General features: G+C 33.0%; 1 protein-coding gene across 3 annotated transcripts in view; it reads right to left on the bottom strand.

The window, feature by feature from the left end:
- LOC124456808 overlaps nucleotides 1-26,940 on the bottom strand; it is a 119,960-nt gene that overhangs the window by 75,949 nt on the left and 17,071 nt on the right. For all 3 annotated transcript variants that reach the window (XM_047007148.1, XM_047007147.1, XM_047007150.1), the window contains exon 3: nucleotides 11,012-11,050. In XM_047007148.1, the coding sequence (XP_046863104.1) occupies nucleotides 11,012-11,050 (39 nt within the window). The remainder of the gene's footprint in view (nucleotides 1-11,011; nucleotides 11,051-26,940) is intronic.

Here is a 26,940-nt window from a genome sequence, read left to right as displayed (position 1 = left end):
CATGGAAGCATTTCTATAGCTATTTGCTGACACTGAAAAATGTTTTTGGACGCCGGAAATTGAAGTTCTCGTCTTGATTTTCGAAAGGCTGTTACTTTGTACAGTTATGAATTAACGCTGAATATGTGTAGTACGGCTGGTCATTGTAATACGGTGCCAAAAGAAAATCTTGCCATTGACATACAATTCTTGACAGCACCAGCTGGTGCAGTTCGTCTTGTCTGTTATGGGAAGTTTGAAAGTATAATCTACATCGACTATGAAGAAATGTTGTCTATGACTAGATTGGTTAAATGAACACCTCACAAATATTGTTTGCTTTGCATCGGATCCTGTTACAAGCAAAAAGTTTCTTGGAGTTTTTTCAGCCAATCGTTTACCTAAAGTAATCAAAAGCTATCCAAATAGGCTTATAGCAAACACCAATATCAGTGGAAAACCTGGAAGTCATTGGGTTGCATTTTACTTTCCATCTGAACAAAAAGCGGAATTCTTAGGCAGCTATGGACAACCGCTGGAACCATATCATAAATTCTTTACACACAGCTTGAAACGTTATGATTGGGATTTTAATACACGCAAACTACAAAGTATTTGGAGCGATGTATGTGGACAATATTCTATATTTTACTTTAGCCAAAGAGTGCGAGGTCATAGTGTGAGTAGAATTGTAGCCATGTTTGACAGTAATACTGTTGACAACGATAAGAAGGTATCAAATTTCGTAAACAAAAATTTTTATATAGAAACTACTGTTATCGTCCAAGGATATTAGTCAAGTAGAAACTTATTTGTGAAAGATTGAAATACTTACTAATCTATGAAAATTCATTGTGTAACTTAATTGCTTGCGTTTTGTAGTTGCATATTCTAATTGACAACAATCAAGAAATTGGAATATTAATTGCGATATTTATTTAAACAAACAAATCTTTTACACTACATATCAATAGTTTAACCAACGTAAATGCGTTTTCTTTGCTTTAGAGGAAGTTTTAGGTGTTGTCAATTTTGTTTTTGATAAACTAGGATAAACTTTTTCATCTTCTTCATTTTCTTCTTCGCGCAATGAGCTCTCCGTTTGAGTCTCTCTCCACAAGGCGACGTTTTTTACTAAATCACGAGGAATGTTTATCTTTGATAAAATACGAAAGAATTCTTTAGAGCCTTCATGATTGAAATTTTTTCTCCCACTTAAAGTATCGCTAATTAAATCTGATATGTTCGATTGAGGTATATCGACACCATCAAGTTTGAGTCATCCCACGAAATAACATTGGGACGCGTTTTACGACGATGCAATAATGCTGACTGACGCTCACGCATAGTTTTTGGAAACTTTCCACAATGATAGAGTCTGCTAAGATTGTTCAGCAAAGAAAACACTTTATACATAAAAGTAAGTTTTATTACGATAAAAGAAAAGAACAACGAACGTCGTGTGAACATACACAAGCCACGATATAACCTTCAACATAGTTAATGTTTCATAACAACGTATTTAAGGCTGTTGATTGTAATTTACAGCACTTCTACTAACTCAATATGTTATAACGTTGATACAAGTCCCAGTTTGCATCGCAGATATTCAAATTGTTCTCTTGGTAATGGGTTGGTAAAAATATCTGCCACCATTTCTTGGTTGGACAGTACTTTCTTTTGAGTGTTCCATCTTGAACTTTCTCGTGCACGAAATGGTGTTTAATATGAATGTGCTTTGTCTCCTTGTGTAGAACTGGATTCTTTGAGATAGTGATTGTACATTGATTATCTTTATGTATGGTAGCCGCAGTACAATCCATTTGTAGAAATTTCATCAGTTGTCACAGCCATACTAATTGTTGGGTTGCATAACATAGCGCAATGTAGTCCAAATTCGACGTTGAAAGAGCCACTGCTGGTTGTTTCTTGCTTGCTCAGCTGATTGCACCACCTAAGACTATCAACAGATTCCCGGAAGTTGACCGTTTATCGTCTGCATCAGAGTATCCATCTAAATCGATACTGGTTTTTTGGTACTGCAGGCTTTGTTTACAAGTTCCTTTCAAGTAACGAAAGATACGTTTTACTGCTGTAAGATGTGCTTCATTCGATGCTGTGTTGAATTTAGCCAATGTTGCTACTGCTTGAACTATATCTGGACGTGTAGCAATTGCCGCGTATATAAAACTTTCTTCCATTTACTGATAGTGAGAGGCATCGACTGATTTGCTATGTCCATATTCTTTATCAAGTCCATCTTTTAGGGTTTCTGGCACTGCAATCTCAGCTACGCAAAGTGCTGCATACTTCGATGTAGTTATCCCAGCTTACTCTTCGTGGCACTATATTGGTGAATTTCTCTCTCTTCCTGACCGTCGAGGCTCATTTGACGGATCTTGTTGTTCATTTTTGGTTGCACCATCTTCTATCTTTATTCCTGTTTCTTCGACAGCACACTCGGTAATATCTTCACCACACTTTATTTGAGCTTTTGCTAATCCAAAGTCTGTTTCATTAAATGTAAAGTCCCTACGAATAAAAAATTTTTGTTGATTCTCATCATACAGCCTGTATCCTTTCTGTGTAATACATTAAACAACAAATCTCATCCTGACTGCTTTTTGGTCAATTTTCTGGCGCACCACATCAGGAACATGAGCATAAGCAGTACCGCAGAAGACACGAAAATGGAACACATTTAGCTTCTTTGCATACCATTTTCAAACGGAGTTAACGCAGTTGCAGTCGTAATGACTCGATTTCTTATGCACGCTGCAGTGCGGTGTGCCTTTCCTTCTGCACATGCCTCACAAAAGCTTGAATTGCAAGATCTAGGTATGTCCATGCCTGTTATAAGTTGCTTTGAAGCCATAGTTTTCATTTGACAGACATTTACATGTGCCATTCTTTGGTGCCTTAGAACAAGTTTAATGCCACTTTCATGTGCAACTGATGCTTGGTTTTCCGGTTTGTCAACTTTACAATCAAGTTGATACATGTTCTCAACTCCTCGACAGCATGCTACAGCTTTTCCATTAGAGTTCTTTATCGAACAGAGACTGTGTCCAAATTGAACCATTTTGCCTTAAGATTCTGCTGCGCTGTCCAATCCCACTGTCTGCTTTCCTGGTAAAATATATTCTTTGATGTGTCCCATTTGTTTGACTGGTGAAAAAGCGTTCTTTTTCCATCATCGTTATTCCTTTCAACACCTTCTCCTGTAAATCGTTTAATACTACCATGCTGCTCAATGAATAATGGAATGTGGTAAGCCATTGCATGCATATACGGTGTCACCAGGGACTCAATTGTGTGTACTTCCCTTTTCCTAATACTGAGTTTGTAGACTTTACTATCTAATGCCTTTCAATCTCGTCCTTTTATTCTCTTGTAATCCAGCTTAGCATAGCTTACGAATTGCTTCTTCTTTACAACGACACGATTTTTTAATCTCAGCCACCCGTCAGTCAAGGTTAAATTATAAAGGTGAATGTAATTCACATCATGAAAACTTACTGCGTCCAACATCTGAGCACAAAAACGTAAAAGGGGTCTATGAATTTCTATACACACAAGAAATCCATTATTTGCAGCAATTTGTTGTTGTTTATAGTGAAGCGGATAATCTGTGCTAACATTTATTTTCCCTTCAAACGCTGTATTTTCGTACTTGTTTAAAACGACTGCCATATTGTAAAAATTTCGCGCATTCATTTCAGACCTACATTCCATGTATTTTTCTCTTAAAACTTGTGGAGCGGTTGTAAATAATATATCGTCTGCAGTACTTCATTTGTAGGAAAAGTATGACTGCTGGGAATTTACTGTGTTTGAAACCAATGATAGACATAGGGAATGTGTTCAGGTTGAATACGTCATAAGTGTGTCATCTAAAAGTTGCTTGCAAATATGACACTTAAACTCCACACATTTGTGTTCGAGTTCTGTGTGTCTGTCAACATTCACTTTGCAAGTAAAACATTTGCACGAGTTGTGTACTTCATACGGTATAACTTGCAATTGTTTACTATTGGGTATGTAAGTATTTTATTTATAAATTCTTTGGAAAATTTTTAGAATAGACAGTGCTCGCCATCTTCAATCTAATCATATCTTGTGAGTGTCAAGTTAACAACATCTCCGGTTGTATCTGAATATTAATTGAATAGAAATTGAGTTTGCCTGATAACTATAAAAGTGTTAGTAAGTACAGAAATATGGGGTCCATGAGTTTAAAGCTAAAGGATTAAAGTATAAGAGAATAAAACTATACAGTAGAACCTGTTTAAGCTGTCGCCTTTGAAAATTTGTCGTGTGATATGTCGTATGCTTAATTCAGCTTGACCGCTCAATGTAGGTATTTAGTGAGTTTAGGTAAATCACCATACAGGCTACAAGTAATATTTAATACATCTTAAATTGAACCAATCGGTATTGTTCCTCAACACACATGCCAAATAGCCCATTACAACAGTTCAAACTAAAAAATAGAAAATAGTATACATAAAAACGACACGGCTCAAACTGCTGAAAATTAATCATTTGCAAGCGTGGCAACAAATAAGGTTGTTATAACTTGTAAATTCCATGCGTTTATCCCTTTCTTGAAGATACGTGTTGTTGTTAATGGCTGAAGGGACGTAAGGAAAATTAATTTTCTTGTGCAATAAGTCTACACAAACAGAAAATAGTGTCGAAACGCTCAAGTGATTACGGAAGATAGATACAATATAAAGACATGCAACATATTTGACATATTTCAGAATAACTATTTAAGAATATATTTTATTATCTGGTGCATTTATATTACCTGACCATTTAATACAGGTTCAAAACAATAAAAAATTAAGTTTGGAACATTGGAAAAGGTGGCGGTGTCCGCTTAGTAGAGTTGACCGTTTAACAAAAGTCACTTTTTTACTATTTATACCATGAAATTTTTCGGGATTTGCCACATGACCGCTTAACACAGGGTGACCGCTTATTACGATGCCACTTAATACAGGCTCTATAGAAATATATTTTAGTACTAACAGTGAATTCATAGAGTACATTCAAGTGTACATATACAGAATGTTTCATGTTAATGTCACTCACGTGACCTCCCTCTATGAGATGAGTTTTAGGAGAGAAAACGACAGCATGCAATATAGATAGTTAAGTAGAATATTGTAAAAACCGTACACCAAAGTCTGGAGCAATAATACTCATACAAAATACCACATGGTGTCAGAAGTGGGATCATACTTTAAAAGCTTGTAGAAGTTTATCATCAGTCAAACTATTGAACAATCACTGAATTTGAATGCTTCATCTCCCTTCAATTTTGAAGGGAATATTGCGGAGGCGTGGAAAATGTAACAAAATTCGTTGGATTTCTACTTGTGTGCAACAGAAGCAGACTTGAAATCCGACAAGGTAAAAAAATCAATCTTGTAATTTTTTATCGGTGAGAGAGCGAGTGAAATTTATGAAACATTCAAGCTCGATAACGCAGGTGATAAGCTTAATTTCTTCACCTACCGTCAAGCAGGAGGACAGTCATTCAATGATTTTGTTAATGAAATTAAAAAACTTAGTGCTGACTGCAAATTTGATGCACTCGAGGCTTTCCTTATCAAAGATATGAACATCTGTGCTATCACTGAAAATTGCCTTCGAGAATGTATGCTTCACAAGCCCAAATATGACCTGAAAAAGGCTCTAGAGCTTGGTCATCCAGCACAACAAACTAAAATACATGCTAAACAACTGGGTAATCATATTGAGCAACGTGTTGCAATTGTCAAAAAAATTCAAGAAACAACAACTCCATGCTCAATTCTGAAGGTCATGAGAAAACAGTGTTAAACTGATCAGAAACTGCAAATATTGGGCAGGTAGTTACCTACGTGGAACTTTCCAGCATATGTCCGAAAGTGTAGCAAATGTCACTAAAATCATTTTGCCAGTTGCTGCAGACAGAAACTTGATAAGATAAATTATGATCAAAGCAGTCAATCACTTGATTCCTCTGATGAAAGGGAATTTCTACTAGACAGTCTCATTGTCACCCAGTCTGATATCTTCCATTACTACCAGAGAGATCTACATAAAGTAAATGGTTGGAGCCCGGGAGTATCATTACATGTTTGTAAATGTAGATCGTAAAGGTTTGTATAATCCCGAGAAGGACTGTTTTTGTTGTTGTTGGCTGACGTTTCGACGACCTTAGCGGTGGTCATCTTCAGAGTCAAATGATAACTACCGCTAAGGTTGTCGAAACGTCAGTCAACAACAACAAAAACAGTCCTTCTCAGGACTATACCTGCCTGGACGATCTACATTTACAAACATATAGAGATCTACAGGTCAATACAGTGAATAGTGATGCAGCCACACGACACTGTTCAGTCACATTGCATGCTGGGTCTAGGGATATCACGTTTAAGATCGACAAAAGAGCCCAGGTAAATGTCTTACCCAAGAATATGTACAAAAATTTAGAATTTCGTCCAACGACAACAAATTCCTCTAAACTGTCTGCCTACAATGGTTCTCCAATACTTGTCAATGGCAAATGCATCATTCATGTGAATCATAAAAGACAGCAGCACCACTTTTTATTCATCATAGTGTTTCCGATACCTCACCCATCATAGGACTAGCTACATCAGAACGTCTAAGTTTGATCAAACTTGTCTACAAGGTAACAGAATCCGATGCCATAATTAATTTCCAACACCATTCCTGCTGAGTACCAATAATGTTTTGGTGAGATTGGCAGCCTACCGTCAATATACGGATGGCGTTAAAGGTAAGTGCCTTAACCGTGGTAGTACCTCCTCGCAAAGTGCCTTGTGCCCTAAATGCTCGATTGAAGAAGGAATTTAACCACATGGAATGAATGGGTACAATTGAAAATATAGAAAAATTTACCGACTGGGTAGATTTTGCCAACTAAATATGCCGTATGGGATTCACTCAGCTATTGAGATCTTCCAACTTGAAATCTCCAAGATCATTGCTGGCTGCGTAGGTTGTGTCAACTCTCTAGATGATATAATCTTTTAGGGGGGGAAATAACGAAATCCATGATCAGCGCTTACAGAAATTCCTTGTTAAAACCAAAGAAAGTTGTCTGAAATTAAACAAATCAAAGTACATCTTTGGTGCCACTGAATTAACTTTTCTTCGTCATGTCATGTCCGCAGACGGAGTTAAAACAGACCCAAAAAAGGTTAAGGCGATCACTCGAATGCAGATTCCAACCACAGAAGTTGAACTCCACCGATTCCTTGGCATGGCCAATTACCTGGGAAAATTCATCCCTAAATTGTTAGATCAAGCAGCACCACTCAGAGTCCTCTTAACGAAGAATACTGAATTCATCATGCAAAACTACAACTGGATTCCTTCGAGAAACTCAAGTGCCAAATATCTTCTCTGCCTGTCCTGCAATTTTATGAATCAAACCTCCCAACTCGCATATAAACAGACTCCAGTTCAATAGGTTATGGTGTAATTCTAGAGCAGTGTGTTAATAGTACCTGGCATCCCGTTATATTTGTCTCCAGAGCGTCGAATACGTCTGAACAAAATTACGCGCAAGTATAGCAAAAAACCCTGTCCGTCATTTTTGGATGCAAAAGATTCTAAAAAAATCTTTATGGTCGTCCATTTGTTGTTCAAATTGATCACCAACCATCAAAACACTTTTCTCCAAAAGCATTGTGCAATGTCCTCCACGTTTGCAACGATTTTTTGTCGCTTGCAAAAGTACGATTTCACGCATGAATATGCATACGGTAAAACAATAAAAGTTGCTGATACCCTCAGTTGAGGTTCTGTCAACAGTAACCCAGACATAATTTTAGAAGAAATAGCTCATCATATCCTCTCAGTCATCAATAACCTTCCCGTTAGCGAAGACAGACTTTTAAAGGTGCAACAAGAGAAGCAAATAGATCCAGCTCTACAAAACTTAAAGCAGTACTCAATCAATGGTTGGCTCTCCAAATACCAAATTGACTTTACTACAAACATGACCTGCTCCTCAAAAAGCAGCAAATCATCGTACCTACCTCGATGTGTCGTGAAATCAGAGAGAGATTATATATGAAGGACATGAATGGATGGAAAAATGCAAAAACCGGCACGCAAAGCAGTGTATTGGCTAGAGATGAACCACGAATTAACTTTGCTCGTATCTAAATGTGCCGTAATCGACATGAAAGGAGTCATAAATGCCACACGAAGTTCCTGACCAACCCTGAGTTAAAGTCGGCACAAATCTTTTCACACTTTACAACCGAGACTTTCTCATAATAACTGACTATCACTCCAAATTCATCAAGATAGCTTACATAACAAGGCCAGTGGACTCTCCTTCAGTTGTTCAAGCTATGACAAAAATATTCAGCCCACATGGAATACCACAAATCGTGTTAAGCAATAACGGCCCTCAAAACGCCGCCTCATCCTTCAAACAATTTGCTCGTGAGTGGGAGTTTCAACATGACTACTCAAGTCCTCACTTCCCACAATCAAATGGCCTCGTCCAGAGATGACGTAAGCCCAGAAGGCTAAGAACAATCCATTTCCACCTCCTACAAATTGTACCACAAGAACCCACGCACAACCCTTCCCACAGCAAAGGACCAAATAACAACTGCCGCTCCCTTCAACTCGACCGTCAAGGCCGCGTACGATGTTCATTCTCGATACCAATCAAAAATATTGCGTGGCTCCACTGTCCGAATTCAAACTGGTCATGACATCAGCTGGACACAAGCCAGACAAGTAGTAAAGAAGAGCAAGGAACCTAGAGTATCATACCAAGTAATAAAGGAAAAAGAAACATAGTCCTTAGGAACAGGCGTCACCTTCTACCAACAAAAGAACCATTCAAAGTCATGACCAACAATGATGACCTGCAATTGCTGTTAAAAGCCAATTTCAGCAAGGCAACAGGACCAAGACCTCAAACATCCCAATACTACCGATCCTTTCATACTTCAGGACGATATATTAACTGCAACATGTCACAAAAATAAACACCTAACACACATTTATAGTATGTTATTGATAAAACAGAAGATGTTGCATGTTAATGTCACTCACGTGACCTCTCTATGGGAGGTAAGTTTTGGAGAAAAAAAACGACAGCATGTGATATAGATAGTTGAGGAGAATATTGTAAAAAATCGTACACCAAGTTTTAGGGCAATAATACAAAATAGCACACAGAAAGAAATGAATCCCTGAGAATTCAGCATAGACTTTTTTACAAACATCTACTTTTAAAAGTGTGAATCTATTTAACTTTACCTGCCACATTCAACCTTCAACTTGCGACACTATAGAGACACGTTTTTATGAGATTTTTTCAAAATATTTAGGTTTTACTTTCCTGCAATTTGGCGTATGGACTATTTTTAACAAAAGCACACAATGTCAGGGAAAAATGTGTTCATGTTTCTTTGCTAAACAGCGCAACTTGAAAAAAAAATTAAATTTTAAGAAGTTTCCTTGTTTTATCCCTTCGATCCATGTTTTATCTCCACATGCGTGGTTTATTCCCTTATCCGTGTTTTATCCGTTCATCCGTGTATCATCCCTTCGTCCGTATACGTACCCGTGACATCCGTATGCGTGTTTCATCCCAACCCCGAATAATATCGTGTGTGTTATTCATCGGTTGAATGAATAATATATCAAACATCATGCGTACATGTCTGTTGACATTTTAGTGCTTAGACCAAAAAATGGTTTTCATTAGAATCTTAATGAATATAATTCTAAATTCTGGTGAAAACATATTTCATCATTTTTATTTATTGCAACTTTAACTTAAATGATACACGCCTCTGAGCTAATTCGCGTAACACGTAATGTATGCAAGAGCGCAAATGCAAATTGTATACATTTAAGCAAATTTATGCCTTTATTATAGGCAATTGATTTTTTAATGCATTTAAGACGTGTAGAAAAAACATTCAATTGCTTTCTTTATGTTTTACTCTGTAATGTATCTGAGCAGATTTTACATAACTGGAGCAATACTAGTACTTTAATTCAAGTTTTATGTATAATAATGGATCCCCCCCCCCGTGAGAGTACGTCTCCACAACACAGACTTCGCTGAATTTGTTTCGAAGTGTGTCATGATGATCATTTCTTTATCACAGACAACCACTTGCGTTAGCAAAAAGCTATGTAAATATATGCTTTTCATCCTTATTTGTTTAAACGAAACCATTGGCACAATGTAATTGACTTGATTGACCATGTAAAACGTCGTGATCTTAATTATTTAACTTTCTCCTCAACGGCTGTCACGCGCCTTTTTGTTTGACACTGACGTAGTGTGGATTTGCCGTACTTGATCTTAAAGTCGCTATAATTATATGACGGCTACTGCATTCTAACGACATCAGATACAAGACAATTACTGAATTTTAAAAAGTATTTAAAGCTTAAAAAAGATAACGTCAATTATTAAATAAAGTGGTGCGTTTTATCAAGATCAAATTCCATTAAAGCAGGAGAAAAATACGGCAACTTATGCATTGAAGGAGAACTAAAAAATTTTATAAAACGAAATGAAACGCTTCTTAATAAGCGAAGCCAAATTTTTTCTCAATAAGTCCATTCACGTAAATTCCACACTGGGCGATTCAAAAAACTACGCGCGTCAGCAAATGAACAACGTGATGTAGTATATAATTGAAATTAACCGTTTTTTTGCATTTCAGTTGCTTCGTGATTGCATTTGGCATGAAACATAAAGTTCTCTCAATAAAAAACTTGTTATACTTTGAGTAAATAATTAAATTTCACTCTACTAATGTATTGAGCACTCTTTCTATTCACAGCTAATAATTTGAGGCAGAATTTTTTCTTTTAGTTTCTGTTTTCCATAATTAGCTACTTTTTTAGTACTTAACTGTTTTAATGAGATGTGACAACGACTATATAAGTTGTTGCCCAAGCACCATGATTTAAAGCAGTCATAAGAACCATAATTATTTAACTTCCATGCTTTTACCTGAAATTATTTCGGGAGATTTCAACTCGCCTCCAATTTCTAAATAAATAAATTGTTGTTATTCTTTTATAGCAGTTTGTAATAATTGTAGTTCATATAAGAGTCTAAATATGTATGTGACTTATTGCAATCAGATTTGTAACAGAAGCTATCGCAAGCCCATTCGTGTATTTAGAGCGCTTAACGCTAATACACTGCGGTATAATTGAACATTAAATAAAACATGAATTATATCAAGATATTGTATTTGCTATGAAAGTGTGTTTTATGTATCATTTGTTTATTTTGCCACAAATGAAAGATAAATAATCTTTTCACGTTGTGTGCGATACAATCGTATGATTGATCCCCTATGTGATCAATTTGATCTCATTAAGATCAAATCATTACTCTTAAGTTAGCAGGACCATTGTTCTTAACCCAAAAGTGGGGTGAACATTAAAAAATTTGAAAATGTTGTGAGTATGGAGGTTATCAATCTCGTCTGCATGTATTGCTGTGATTGCGTCATCTACGTAGTGAAACCAAAAAAGTAGTGCATGTTTATAAGTCATGATCACCCGTTCCTCTATAGATTGCATTACAATTTCAGCAACTACAACAGAAACGGGCGAGTTCATTGCTGTCCCATGTAATTGTTTGTAGCGTGTTCCTTTGTATTGGAAGTAAGAAGAGATGAGGCAGAGCTCCAGTAGCTCCATAACGTCTTCTGTTGGTAATGGCAGTACGTCCGTGGTGTTTGTAATGAGGATTTTTGTACAAGTAAGTGCCAGATTAAGTGGATTACTGGTGAACAGTGATTCGACTTATTCACAATACAAACAAACGATCAACTAAAAACATTACACTTCACACTAATTCACAATGACAATACACAATTCACACCCACACATTACAACTAAAAACCTCACACCTAAATCACATATCACAACTAAAAATATAATATTTCACTTCACACTAATCCACAGTGACAATACACATTTCCTGTACACACAATACAATGACGTAAAAACCAGATAACAAATACGGCTAACGTTTACTCCTCAATTGACTCTGAAGATGACTACCGCTAAGGTTGTCGAAACGTCCGTCAACAAAAACAAAAACAGTCCTTCTCGGGACTTTATTAACCTGGAAGATCATCATTTACAAACATGTAAAGAATGAATTATTCCTCTAGCACAAAGCCTTTCCAGTTTTTCCTTCTCTTCAGTCGACATTTTCGTAAGAAACGAAATATGGGCGACTTTATTTCGTTAAAGCCGCCCAACGTTGTGCGCCATGTCATGCACGTTGCACGACAAAATCGTTATTTTTATTCTCGAGCACATAATTTTGAAATTGACGATAATTTAAAGGATTATTTTGAGTCTTCATTGTACAACGAAGTCGTCTCAAAGAAAACTACTTCACAATTCAATAACAACATCTCGAATCTATAATGTCAAAAACAACTCCTCCCTTCTGTAATAATCCCAAAGTGTCAATCACGTGAAATGCACGCAATCCGCAACAACAAAAACAAAAAAAAAAACAACTGTTCATCACACTCCCGACGTTGATCATATTGATCAATTTTTTCAATGAATTTTTACTATTTGACTGTCGCAATAGGTCTGCAATCACGGCTTCTGTTCTTCGTTTTCGGGTTTTCATAGTTTTCGTCTTTAGATTCATTTCCACTAGTGGTTTTTGAATGCAAAATATGTCTGTTAAACCGTAAAAAAGCACGTGTGCTGACTTGCACGTGTGTTAAAAAAGCACTAAAATGCCTTGTAAACAAATTGCACGTGTAAAAGAGCGCGAACTATGCACGTTGTTTAAATTGTTGAAAAATAGCACACGTGCTATCGTGCTAAAAAAACACACAGCACTTAGGTCGGAAAAAGAGCTGTATTGAAAAACAAGGTACGCGTGTTTTTAATGGAATGCAGTATTAGGCAATTTAAAAGAGTCGACTATGGACAACGACTACGGAACACTGTTTTGTAAACCCAAAACTTCGAATTATATTTAAAAAATTAAAAACTTATATTTTAGCGAAATGCAGTTAATAGTCTTTTTAAAAATAATGGCGTATGCACCGCTTTAAGGCATCTAACAAACAGACAGAAAAGTTTTACAAACAAGTTAATGCATGTTTTTCGGGATTTTTATCGTCATTTTTAAAAGCTAAGTATGGATTAACGTGGAAGAATTATTTTATTTTTTAGTACTATAATTGTTTTTGGAATTCATGTTTGTTTTTTACATATTATTAGTTTACATAAAGGTATGTGTTCGTAAGTGCAATATTAGTAGCCTACCTTTGGCAAATATACAACACATATGTATTAAAATGTTTGCAGCGCACGGTCTGTTACGATGAAATGGGGAGAGTTATCGTTTGTTCATACAATTTAGTTAGGCTAAGGGATTTTTGAGCGAATCTCGCACAATGCCCGCATAACGTGTGGTCCTATCTTTTCAATAAATAACGAAACAATACGAACGTCGTGCTAAATTGACGTGAGAGATTATGGAAAGCCATAGAGGATCGAGAATTTTTTCTGTTTGAGATATTCTTTGTTTGGTTGAGATGGGTTTTTTCTATTGAGATTACTTTTTACTGTTAAGAATGCATGTTTTATAGTTCAGATGTTATAGTTCAAAAATTTTTTTTGGAGTCGAGAATATTTTTACAGTCAAGAATTTTTTGGAGTCAAGAATTATTTTGGAGTCGAGAATTTTTTCACAGTCAAGAATTTTTATGGCAGTCAAAATTTTTTTTGCACCAATTTTTTCCGCGTTTATGGGCGCATTAAAAACAATATGACGACAGAATCTTCATCAGGTACAAAAGATATATTTCGAAAATATTTAACCGTATCGAGGAATACTCGGAGGCCTTGGCAAGTTCCGGGGCATTTTCCAATAACTATGCTAGTGTTGAAGTTCATGACTCGGTTGAGAATGAAGTAAGAAAGACGTTTGGACAACATTCATTATCATTGGGCATGGAAGTAAATCAACGCAGTTGCACTGCACAAATCATGCGTCAGTTACTTCCTCTTCCCATATTGCCACTCGTTCCTACAATACCAGAAGATATTTCGGTTACCAACGGTCAACTATGAGATCAAATCGTCGAAGAAATTGTTATAAATCGAAAAAAGTTATTACTGTGCCATTTTGCGTGATCTTATGTTACTATCAGTTCCAGATGACAAGAATGTACCTCATCAAGGAGGAGGAAAATTTTTTCTGCAGGAAAATGGACACATCATCAGTGCGTTTGAATTTCACAAAGATTGGACTGACCTTGACGTAGAACTTGAAATACTCCAAACTTTTCAAGGAGCCCTGCCTAATGACGTGGAAATTGAGATTGTGCATTCTGTCTATACAGCACTTCTCAAACCTACAGTAGCTCAAGGTCATTACTTAACTGCTTTTGTAATCAGCAGAATCTTTAATAACAAAAAAACAAGTTTATATTAGGCCATGTAGACAAAACCTAAATCAATCTACAAATAAAGAGAAACGTAAAAGGTACAATCTCCCAGAAAATGTGTTTGACGATGTTGAGGATGATCAATTATGGAGGTTATCAAATGATCCAAGTCTTAATGAAATCTTAACCAAAAATTTTCAAGGTAGAATTCGAGAAAATATTCTTTTTTTATTGTTTTAGAGTAAAATCTCTTAAGAAATCTATAGCAGTGACATGTTCTAGCGATGAAAAGAGATTAAAATATATAACATAAAGCTTTTTATACATTGATTGTGTCATCTAGGTAGCGAAACCAAAAAGGTAGTGGATGTTTGTATGTCGTGAGCGCCTGTTCCTCTATAGATTGCATTACAATTACAGCAACTACAACAGAAACCCAATATATGGTACATTTATGCAGTAAAAAATTGTTTTGTTGATAAAGTATAGTGTATATTAGTAGTATAAGACATGGGGGTATCAGCGCAAAAAAAGACCATGGTTCAAAGGGGAACCAACACAAAAGGTCATGTAAAAAAAGCTGCGCAAAAAAAGTCATTGTTTCAAAGTAGTGGTAAAAGGCCGTGTTTTCAAAGGGGAACCAACGCAAAAGGCCATGCAAACAAAGCTGTGCAAAAAGCCTATGTTTTCAAAGGGGGGTAAAAATCTCGAGTTTACAATCTATCGTTTAAAAATATGGAATCTATATGTTTTTTGAAATATATAGGTGTGTTTTAATTTTACAAACAGTCTTTACAAATAAATGTTAATAAAGCATCAGTTCGGAGGAAACTCGGCAGCGCAGACCACAAAGTGCTCGAGCAGGGGGATGGAGTTTCCGAGAATTCTTGCGAGCCTGGTGGGTAAAAAATTCTAGCTTTAGCTAGAATTTTCGGCTCGCCCCCGTGGTGTCCGAAGGACGACAGACATAACATATGCTCTTTAAAAACTATCTTTAAAAACTATCTTTACAAATAAATGTTAAAAATGCATCGGTTCGGAGGAAACTCGGCAGCGCAGATGACAAAGTGCTCGAGCAGGGGGATGGAGTTTCCGACAATTCTTGCGAGCCTGGTGGGTAAAAAATTCTAGCGCTAGAATTTTCGGCTCGCCCCCGTGGTGTCCGAAGGACGACAGACATAAAATATGCTCTTTAAAAAATATGGAATCTATATGTTTTTTGAAATATATAGGTGCGTTTAAATTTTACAAGCAGTCTTTACAAATAAATGTTAATAAAGCATCGTTTCGGAGACGATCCGGCATCGCAGAGCATGATGTGAATATTACGAAGTAATATTTACTCCATGCTCGAGAAGGATGGGATCGTCGAGTATCCCTGCGAGCCTGGTGGGTAAAAAATTCTAGCTTTAGCTAAATTTTCGGCTCACCCCCGTGGTGTCCGAAGGACAACAGACATAACATATATTCTTTAAAAACTATCTTTAGAAATCAAGTGTTAAATAAAGCCTTCACATAAAACAAAACTATGGAAACTATATGTTTTTTTAATTTGTCTGTCAAGCGCGTGTCACATGTACATGTTTAACAATGGTTGCTTAATGGAGCTAGTACATTTCATCAGCGCATGTATAATAATACAATGTTTTATATAATTTTTATTTTACAAACTGCCTGCAGCAAACAGTTATTACAAAAGGTATATATGCGGTAAACTGTTTTGTATTAATTACTGGTTACAACAGTTATGTGATATGTAGTCAAACATGAGGAGCAGGTATGTATGATTTTACTCTAACAGAGGCCCACGCTACATACTTACTACACATTATAACTGTTTGTTAATATTTAGTTATTTGAATTGATAAGATAATGGCCATAAGCATAACTTGTACATCCATTATCTAATATGTAACGTTTATCATCAAAACAGCTGAGTGATACTTTATTAATTTCATAACTACCAAGTTGATGGTTTATACTTCTAATAGTTTTCATTGTAAGATGCATTTGTTTCTTTTCAAATAGTGTTTTTTTATAGTCTTCATGTTTTATTTCGCTCTTAATAATGTTTTTCTTAATTCCTTTAGCTTTTTTATCTCCTTTATTATTATCTTTAATATAACTGTACATTTTACTCCGGAGGCCTACAAATTCAGTAATTGAGATTCCAGCTGCTTCATCTTTAAATTTACCTATAACTTTTTATTAGTCTTATCATAATATTGAGAATCTTCTTTGTAATCACTAAAATCAAATTTATCTTTATCAACCCAAAAATCTTTATAGACATCTTCAGTTTCGATTTCATATGTTAAACTATCTGTGTCTGTGAAAAGAAGTTTAGCTTTATCACCATATTTTTCTTGATATAGTTGTAATGAAAATCATACATCAACGTTTTACTTAGATCTAAGATGCACATACCCAAATATGCCGGCCTGTTAAGGGTTAGTGTTTCTTTGATCTTATGCACAGCTACTAAATTTTCATTAAAGATCTTTGAACTTACATAAGTAGGTTTTGAAGCCAATTTTAATAATTTATTTTTATTAGTTACTAGTCTAACATCTACTCTTTTTCGTAAGTTTTCCATTGTCTTACCGAATACCGAATTATTCATTAATTTGAAGAAGTCTTTTTCAAAAGAATTTTTTGCATTAGTTCTTTTTTGAGTATTAAAGTCTATATATTTTTTCAACCATGGAGATTGATAAAATTTCAATACTCGGTGTACTTTAGTTAACTTTAACCCGAGATCTAAGTATAATTGAAGATTTCTATAATGTAATACATACTTCTCTTTATTTTTTAAAGTTGGAATTAACTTATTAACTAAACCTGTTGATATATTATAATTAGAAGCAATTGTCTTACAATATTTTGACAGCATGTCGCTAGTTACCTTAACTTTTTCTGGTGCAACAGGATAATCATTATATAAATTATGTAGTTTTTCAGGGTATTCTAAATCAACTTCAAAATTAACCCTTTTTACTATCTGCTTGATATTCAGCAAGGTTTATGTTGTTAATCTGTTTCTCAGTTAACCATTTGAAACCACCAGTAGGTAGGCTTTGGACATAGCCCATCATACAAATTGTTAGCATCTAAATACATAATATATTTTGAGGGTTTATTATTATCAAATGTTTCCATATACTTATTATTAGCCTTACCATATCGATTAGAAATATAAGAAACACTTCCTCTCATACCCTTTTCAATGAATTGAAACATGTCAATATCAGTCATTAGTTCTAATTTAATATTTGTCATCTTCAACATAGCATCCCAAGACAGCCAGGACTACTAAAATAGTAGCATGGATCGAGTTTATAGTATTCTAAGCATGTTTTCCTAAAGTTTTCAAATACATCACTTAATAGAAGGATATCAGATTTCAGATACAGGTCGTGATACTCACCCATGTTTTTAAGATTGAATGTATTCCACACTTTTTGTGCATGATGGTATTGTTCATCTGATATATTCTCAGCAGTAAGAATACTATAAAAGTCTTTATTTAAAGGTAATTTTTCATCAAACTTTTCAAAGCTATCCATATAATCATATGGGTATATACCTTTTTGAGTCATTAAATTAAAATTTTCACCTTGAAACTGCTTAGAGGTATATTTAAATGAATCTTTAGGTAAATTACAAACAAGCTTTTCCAGACTAGAGCTCATAAATTGAAAACTATCAATAAAAGTAAGGTGGTTACCTAACATAAAAGCCATATACTTTTCCATGTTATTAGGTATAGCATTTATATTCATCTGAATATCTTCTCTTTTTTCGTTTTTGTATGTATGCTTATTAACAATAGCTCCGATTTCTTGCATAATAAAATGGCTGTCATACCCACGCAGATTGTGAAATATTACTGGGATTTTAAATTTATCAGAGTCTATTCTAAGTTTTAAATTACAATCTTGATGTGCTGACCCTCTATATTTTCTAGTTATATGACAATGGTCTCGAACTCGAATATCTTTGTTAGTATATTTTTTGTTACAGATATGACATTCATCAGCTTTTTTAAAGTCTTCTTCATCATCATAGGTCATTTTTAATGGTTTATTAAAGTGGGTTTTCATAATATTTTTACAATATTTAACTTCTTTTAACATAGATTCCATAAATTTGTAAACAGCCTTTTCACCTCTATATAGTTGAATTAGTTTTGTGAATTTATCATCATAACAACAAACAACTTTATACCCATAACCACAGTCAGTATGTTTCTGATAGGCTTCTGTATATGATTTTTTATTATTTTGGTTGCAACCAGATATCTTTTCTGTAAGAGCCTCAAAGTCAGCATATATAACAAATGGTATTGGTTGTTGCTTATGATAGTTGTTGAATTTCAGTATGTTATTATTTTTATTTGGCATTCTTATTGCTTGTATACCATTTATTAATATACAGTTTTCTATATGGTTATTTAATATTTTTTCAGAACTAAAACATTGAAGGCAGCGCATACAAAAGTTTTTTCTTTCTTTATGCTTTGTTTGATTGTACATAAATTTATTAAAATCTTTTATTAATACAAAATGTTTGTTTTCATTATCAGTTATCAATAATAGTTCCATATGGTCTTCAAATTGTTCCTTTGATATGAATAATGGATATGGTTGTTTATTTTCATAACCGAAAACGTTAATGTTAATTCTGTTTTGCTTTTCGATTTTATTATATTGTTTAACAGTCACTGGAAAATCAACCCTTCATATTAATTTTCAATATATCCTTATCAGATTTTTTATTCTTTGTGGGTCCTTATTTTGTGGGTTAATATGTCTAATATGACACCATCTAAAGCATTCATTATCGCTATTTTTGATATTAATTAATCCTTTTTTACTATTTTCAAGTTCTTGTGGTAAATTATTGTATGAAGATCCTTGTAATGGCTTGTATTTAACAATATTTAAATAATGGTTATCTACAGAGTGGATAATACATCCAGAACCTTCTTTAGTGAATCTATCAATCTTGTTTAATACATTTTGTTCAGAAATTTGTAGTGATTCAGTAATATTTTCATTATTTGTAATTGTTAAAGCTGGATTGTTGAAATAAGCAGTCTTTTGTATAAAGTTGGTTGTACCACCATCCTTTGTTTCTTTTTTACTAAATGTTACCTTAAGCGTTTCAACAAATTTTAATCCTTTCATTGTTGTTAATAATTCTTTAATATAATATGTAAGATACTTTCTTGCGTTTCGCATTTGTATTAATGGTACTTTATTGTTAATAATGCTTATTTCATATGACTTTGTATAACCTTTAAGAGCATTGTTTGTTTCTCTTATTTCAACTCTAGGTGTTGGTATTGGTTTTTATTTTTATCTGATAGCATCTGATTATTGTTCTCATACTCTTTAACCATCTCTTTTACACCCTTTCTTGGTTTTGGGACTGGTGTTAATACTTTGATTAATTCGTTTTTCTAAGTTTATAATAACCTTTAACCTTTTTTTCTTTAGCAATAACTTTTAACTGAGGTACAGTCATTTGTTTGATATTGGATTGTGATAGTACTTTTTGTACTGGTTTGGAAATTGAAGTATTATTAACTTCAACCTTAGGCTTTTTATTTAATATTATATTAATTAAATCAATTCTATTCATCTTTTGGAGCGCATCTCTATTCATCTTCTGCCTATTATATAATATAGGTTTGTCTTTAAGTACCTTTCGATTTAAATAATCTCTATTTATATATGTACTATATATTTAAATTAATTTATTTAACTTTTTAAATATTTTGTAAATATTCTTCGAATTCAGCTTGAGTTTTTATTGTATTAGGTAACATACTGGGGGCGTTTAAATTATCTTTTGTTTTATACAATGTTTTTTCAAAATCCTTCAAAACACCTTCTATATTATAACTAGTTTTTCTACAGCATAGAATAAAATTTCTAATCTTTTTTAATAGATCTTTAAGATTCATATATAATATACTATAGGTTTCATAATAGTAAATGTTTTATTTCTTTGACCATATCCAATTTTTATAATAAGTACAGTCAATCTCTTTATCCCACTTAAGAAATTTATATATTTTACCAAATAATCTATCATCAAAAATCATCTTTGTCTTACTATTTTTCATATCTTTAACAGGGTGTTTTAATGGTATACCCCTCCAGCTGGCTAAACGTATTATATAATAATTATAATTACTAACATTTTTTATTAATTAAATTATGTTTAATCATAGTACTAACAACTTTTATAAAATCATTTGTCAATTTCTCAACATATTCAAAAGTTACGCACAATCTAATTTTATTATAAAACCATTTTTTCCTTGAATGAACTGATCTTTGGCACTTCCAAATCTCTGATATCCATTCATTAACTATCTTATATGAGTGAACAGAACCACAGTGTTTACAAACATTCATTTTATTATCTGAAATAATTTCTTGATTTTCCCAACATAAGTATGTCTTAACAGAACTATTAATATAACTATCACATATCTTTTTATTACAAAAGCAACAATTTATGTAACCAAAAAACTCTTTCAACTCTTTATGAATCAATTTATCACAATGCATATAATATAATATAATATTATATCTTTAAGTAACTTTATATAATAAATATCCGGATATAATACCAACTCCAACCATTGTAATAGATTGATAATTTTTCATATTCTTAGATGGTTTGTAAAAGTCATTTAATTGTGGTTCTCTATGAAATGTTAACCCATTGTAACGTATTGTTTTTACTTTTCTAAGCATATCTAAAGCTTTGTTCGTAAGTTCTATATCATTATCAGCATATTGAAGTTCTTGTCTTAGCTGTTGAATTTTATCATGCTGCTTGACTTCATTTTCATTTTCAATGCCTCTTTAGCCTTAGATAGGCCCTCTAGAGCCTTATTGTGACGTTTCATTTCCTCAGCGTAACCGTTTTTATCAAGTTTATGAAATAGCCAGCCTGCTAGGGAAAAACCTAACCCATTAACAACAGCTCCAAAAGCTGTTCCAAATCCACTAGTAATAACACTTGTCATATATATTTATACAGATTTAACTGGATTTTCAGGAATCCATTTTTTGTCTTGAGCATATTTAACTAGCATTGTTGATGCTGTAACAGCAACAACCAGTTTAGCAAAATCTTTGATACTGTTTGTGTCTGTTAATTTTGACCTAGTAGTTTTTAGACCCCATAGAAAGACCTACAGCAGTTGTTGTCACAAGCACTGCATCAAAAGCTTCATTCATAAATTGTTTCTTAGTCATAGTATTACTCATATATAATAGGAAATATTTTATTCAAATGAGTCTAAATTATATTGTTTATTTTTTTGTATCAAAACATGTTTTTCACCAGTTGTTTCTTCTCTCGCTTTATCGTTTGTTAATTTTTCCTGCCTCTTATCATCTTTCCGTGCATAATAGAGGCTAGCAATAGCAGTTATCATTCCAACAATTCCAAATAAGAATCCATAATTAATATTCCAGCTATTATCCTCAATTTTCTTTTTATGTTCTAATTCAATTCTATCTCGCATCTTTTTTTCTTTAGAAGCTTTCGATATAAGAGCTAAGCGTTTACCAGCTTCAACTCTAAGAGGGTCTTTCTCTTTCTTAATTGTAGTTATCTTTAGGTTTTCTTCAGACATGTTATATAATACTGTAGATTTTGTTCACAGATAACTTACAGATAACTCACAGATAATCTTATAGATAACTCACAGATCTTTATATTTTTTGTTATATTTACTCATCATACCATTTATAGGAGGGCAAAAGTCAATTATAATATCATCGATAACTTTTATGTCTGATAGAAATATCACTTCATTATAAGCTAATCCTCTTAAATAAGATCTTATAGTCATAAGTATTTTTTCATATGATGTATATGCAAATTTACACATTTCTAAGTTATTATTAATTTTACTCTTAACCATATAACCTTGAATTAAAGCCCTAAACCACTCAAAGTGGCTATAACTATCGGGTTTACGGTTACACTACCAGCAATAGCACCAGTTGAGACTAGAAAAATACTTCCCATGTTTAATGATAGTCTAATTTTATTTAATTTATTATACTTCCATTTATAACAGGTATACATCTTGTGGTAGTACAAATACAACTTTTTCAGCTTTTCAAATTCCTCTTGACTCAACTCACTCGAAATATGATTAAAATCTATAACTTTTTTCATATTATATTATAAAACATATTTAACTAATATGAATGATGATAACGTTGATATACCGAGTAAAGTAATCATATCTGTTTGATGGGGATTATTTACTATCATTTTTGTATGTTTATGTACTACTGGTTTTTTATGCACTTCATCTAGAGTATCTAGGTGTTGTGAGGGTGCATTATCTTGATGTACTTTTTTTGGTTCTTCCTTTTTAACTCCATAATAATTTATTTTAGAATTAATACCGAATTTCATAGTTTTATTCGCTAATGTTAAAATATTATTATACCCATCAATCTTTTTATTCAATATGATCATACGGCTGGGTATTAAAATCATACCAGGACTGATTGCCATATTTAAAATAACATTCGTGTCTTTTATACTCTTTCTCATGTTAGATATCAATACAGTTGTATCATTCTGTACTATAGTATCCTCTAATAATTTCTTAAAAACGTTTATGGTTTGCATGCTCTTAGCTCCATGATTAACTATTGACCATCTTGTATTCGCCTGGGCACCAAGAATTGTATAAACAAAACTTTCAATGCTCTCTCGCAAAAGAACTTTTCCGATTTTTGTAATACATTCTGAATGATATGCAATGAAGCTCCTATAATCAGTAGTTGAATATTGAAAATTAACATAATACCCATCACCATTTTTATCGAATTTTAAAATACCTTTATAAGGTATTTGCTTTTTCAATTCCGTAAAGCTATATTTGTCTAATAGCGATGGATGCTTCATAAATTTTCTGATCTGATAATACAAATGGTATTTAACAAGGCTTTGTATAATTCTACTTTTATCAAAATTTAAATGATTAAGCGCAATACCACATAAAAAACTGGCAACATAAGCCCCACAAATCATAGCGTAGTACGCTTCTTTTTTATAATTTAAAGGACTTTTAATATTGTATCTTATACCAGTCGGCTGTTCTTTTTTACTTAAATTTCACTTGCCCACGTAGCTGTTATAGGTGGTAAACTACTCATAAAATAATCATTCTCTGTGACATACAATCTGAAGCTACAGATATCAACATTTGCCGGCCTTTGAAATGTAGGTTTTACAATAAACTTTGAGCACCATCGATGTAACAGATGATCGAAATAATCCTGGCTATGGCCTTCGTCTCCATTAACAGCTGCTATTAGATTCGAAAACATAGGCGTTTTAGTTGTTTCTAAATATATTTTTGGCCATGATGTATATGATACATGTTTTAAATCATCATCGCCTAATTTTATAGAATTTTCTTGTATTTGCTTGTTTGACATATAATATAAGCTATATTATATATGAAGTTCACTGTTTTTATAAACGGAGATAGTACAAAAATTGACTTACAAGAAAGTATAGTAACATCTAACTATTCATATTTATATATCAAAAAAGCTTATGTGTATTGGGAATATAAAAATGTGAAATTAAATAATACTTTAGCTTTTACAATAGGCGCAACAAAATATAATATAGATGCTGGTTACTGGACTTTTAAAATGCTTAAAACGTTTCTTGAGTCTGTTAACGTAAAGCTTGAGATGGTAGAAAACAATGGAACTTGTAAAATAACTAATAATAATGACGAGGTATTAGTATTGTCTGATACTCTTATTAAAATTTTAGGTTTTAATGATACTATAAAAACTATTAAAAAAGGTATCGTACAAAATGGTGTTTCTAAAGTGGATATAAACAGAGGATTAAAGTGTGTGCAAATTTCTTCTAATATTGTAAATTCAAGTTATAATTATAACCTTGAAAGAAAAAAAGTAATATAGCTTTAACTTTACCAGTAATAACAATTCAATCGTTATTTGGTACTGTATACGAATACAACGATATTGAATCTAAAGTTACAATTATAAAAGGAGCCTTTAACGAGCTAATATTTAATATATTAGATCAGAATTACAACCCTGTGAATGTAGGTAGTATTCTACTTGAATGTTATCTTGAGTAAGTTAAATGGATGAAGACATTAAATTTGAGCAAAATTTAAGAGATATTTATTATGATCCACAAACAGGATATCAATCAGCAGAACGGCTGTATCAGAAAGCATTAGAAGAAGGTATAGATGTTAGTAGAAAACAGGTTAAAGAATGGTTAATATCTCAAGATACATACACTAGATATAAACCTATTATTAGGAGACATAAATTCAGACAAACAAGGGTAAACTATCTTGGTGAACAAATACAAATGGATTTAGTTGATATGGGTTCTTATAAGTATAAAACAATGGTTATTATTGGATATTAACAGCTATTGAAATATTAAGTAGATATGCATTTACTATCCCTGTTTATAGGAAAGACACAAATAATATGACAAAAGCTGTTGCAAAACTATTAAGTCAATTTAAAGATAGATTTAATGATTACCCAAACTAGCTCAATTTGATGATGGTAAAGAATTTTATAATGTAGGTGTCAAATCATTATTAGAGAAACATGGAATTAAGTACTTCTCTACTAAAAATGATAAAAGGCTGCGATTGTCGAACGATTCAACAGAACGCTTAAAACATCTATGTGGAAATATTTTTACAGTAAAGGAACATATAAATGGATTGATATATTGGATGATTTAGTATATAATTATAACAATACAAAACACAGTACAATCTTGATGAAGCCTAAAGATGTTAATAAAAATAATGAAGATGAAGTATGGAATACATTATACGGTCATGAAGTTGCTTATTTACCATTACCTAAGATTAAAATTGGTGATATGGTTAGAATATCAAAGTATAAATCTATATTTACGAAAGGTTATGAAGCAAATTTTACAGAAGAGTTGTTTAGAGTGACTAAAGTTATTAGAGGAGACCCGAATTTATATGAGATAGAGGATACAGAAGGAGAGCCTATAATCGGTAAATTTTATGAAGAGGAACTATCAGTTGTGAATAAGAAAGATGATGTTTATAGAGTTGAAAAGATATTAAAACGTAAGAAGGTCAAAGGTAAAAAGATGGTTTTAGTTAAATGGTTAGGTTATGATAATAAACATAACAGTTGGATTCCTGAAAGTGAAATACAAAATATAGAGTAATATATATAATGGCTGAAGGTTTTGATTATATTGAACTAGAAGATAATAAGCAAGAAGATAATAAGCAAGAAGATAATAACAATTATAATGAATATTATGAAACATCATTTACTGGTGATAATTTTGGTGTAACAATAAGAAAAACGACAAATAAAACTAATACTCTTCCTGATGTTCCTACTTCCACTCCTGTTTATACAAATATTATTAGACCTGGAAATGAAGTTTCTTTTGCTGTTGAGCAGTTTATTACAAAAAATTATAAAACAGAGTTTAGATTTAATCACCTAAAAGGTATGGCAGATTATGAAGGTATAAATTTTAGATTAAATTTAGGTAAAACGGATTTAAATCATATCACTTATAAACCATTAAATACAAGAAATGAGCGAGGTGATGGGAGAATTGTTTTAAAACGTAATAGTAATGGAGTACTACAATACAATAAGACAAAAAAATCAGAAGAAGCTGTTAAACAATTTAAAAACGAAATTAAAAATATTATTAATTTGCAAAATGAATATATAAAAACTGAAGAGAGTATGCCTATGGTTGATTTAAATAATCAATATACAGATAATTTCAACCAAATAACTGATGAAGAACTTAGAGAACATATAGGTGTAATGACCCCATCTGGAACTATTGATAAAAGAACACGACCACAATTCATAGAAGCACAAATAAATCACTTTGCTGAAGAGCTAAACAAAACTCAAGCTAGAATAGATGAAATAGAAAATGAAAATAGTATTGACAACAATATTGATGAATTAACTAATTTGCACGAAAGAGCTGCGGAATTAGAACTTATAATTAGAGAAGAAAAAGAGCAATTAGAGAAAGAGGATGTACGAGATAAACAGGAAGAAGACATTACTAGATTACAACAGTTTAAAGAATGGGTTAAGGAAAATATCCCAGGATTATCAGCTTTAGTTATATCTATGGCTGGTATAATTACAACCATTATCATTGGTGCAAGAAAAGCAATCGTACAAGGTGCTCAAGCTACTAGTAAATTTTCTAAGGCTTTACAAATCTAGGTAAAAAATTATGGCCAGTGTTAAAACCATTATTGAATATTATCGCTCAGGCTATATCTTGGGGAGCTAAAGGTCTAGCATGGGTAGCTTCTAATCTTTGGGTTTTAGCTATTGCTGCTGCTTTGTTAATATATGACCAGTATAAACAAAGAAAAAAATAAAATATGTTT

The sequence above is a fragment of the Xenia sp. Carnegie-2017 genome, unplaced genomic scaffold, assembly GCF_021976095.1.
Source record: "Xenia sp. Carnegie-2017 unplaced genomic scaffold, XeniaSp_v1 HiC_scaffold_6, whole genome shotgun sequence".
In the NCBI taxonomy this organism is placed as follows: Eukaryota; Metazoa; Cnidaria; class Anthozoa; order Malacalcyonacea; family Xeniidae; genus Xenia; species Xenia sp. Carnegie-2017.
The sequence above is the reverse complement of the archived record's forward strand: the minus strand, read 5'-3'. Positions and strand labels throughout refer to the sequence as shown.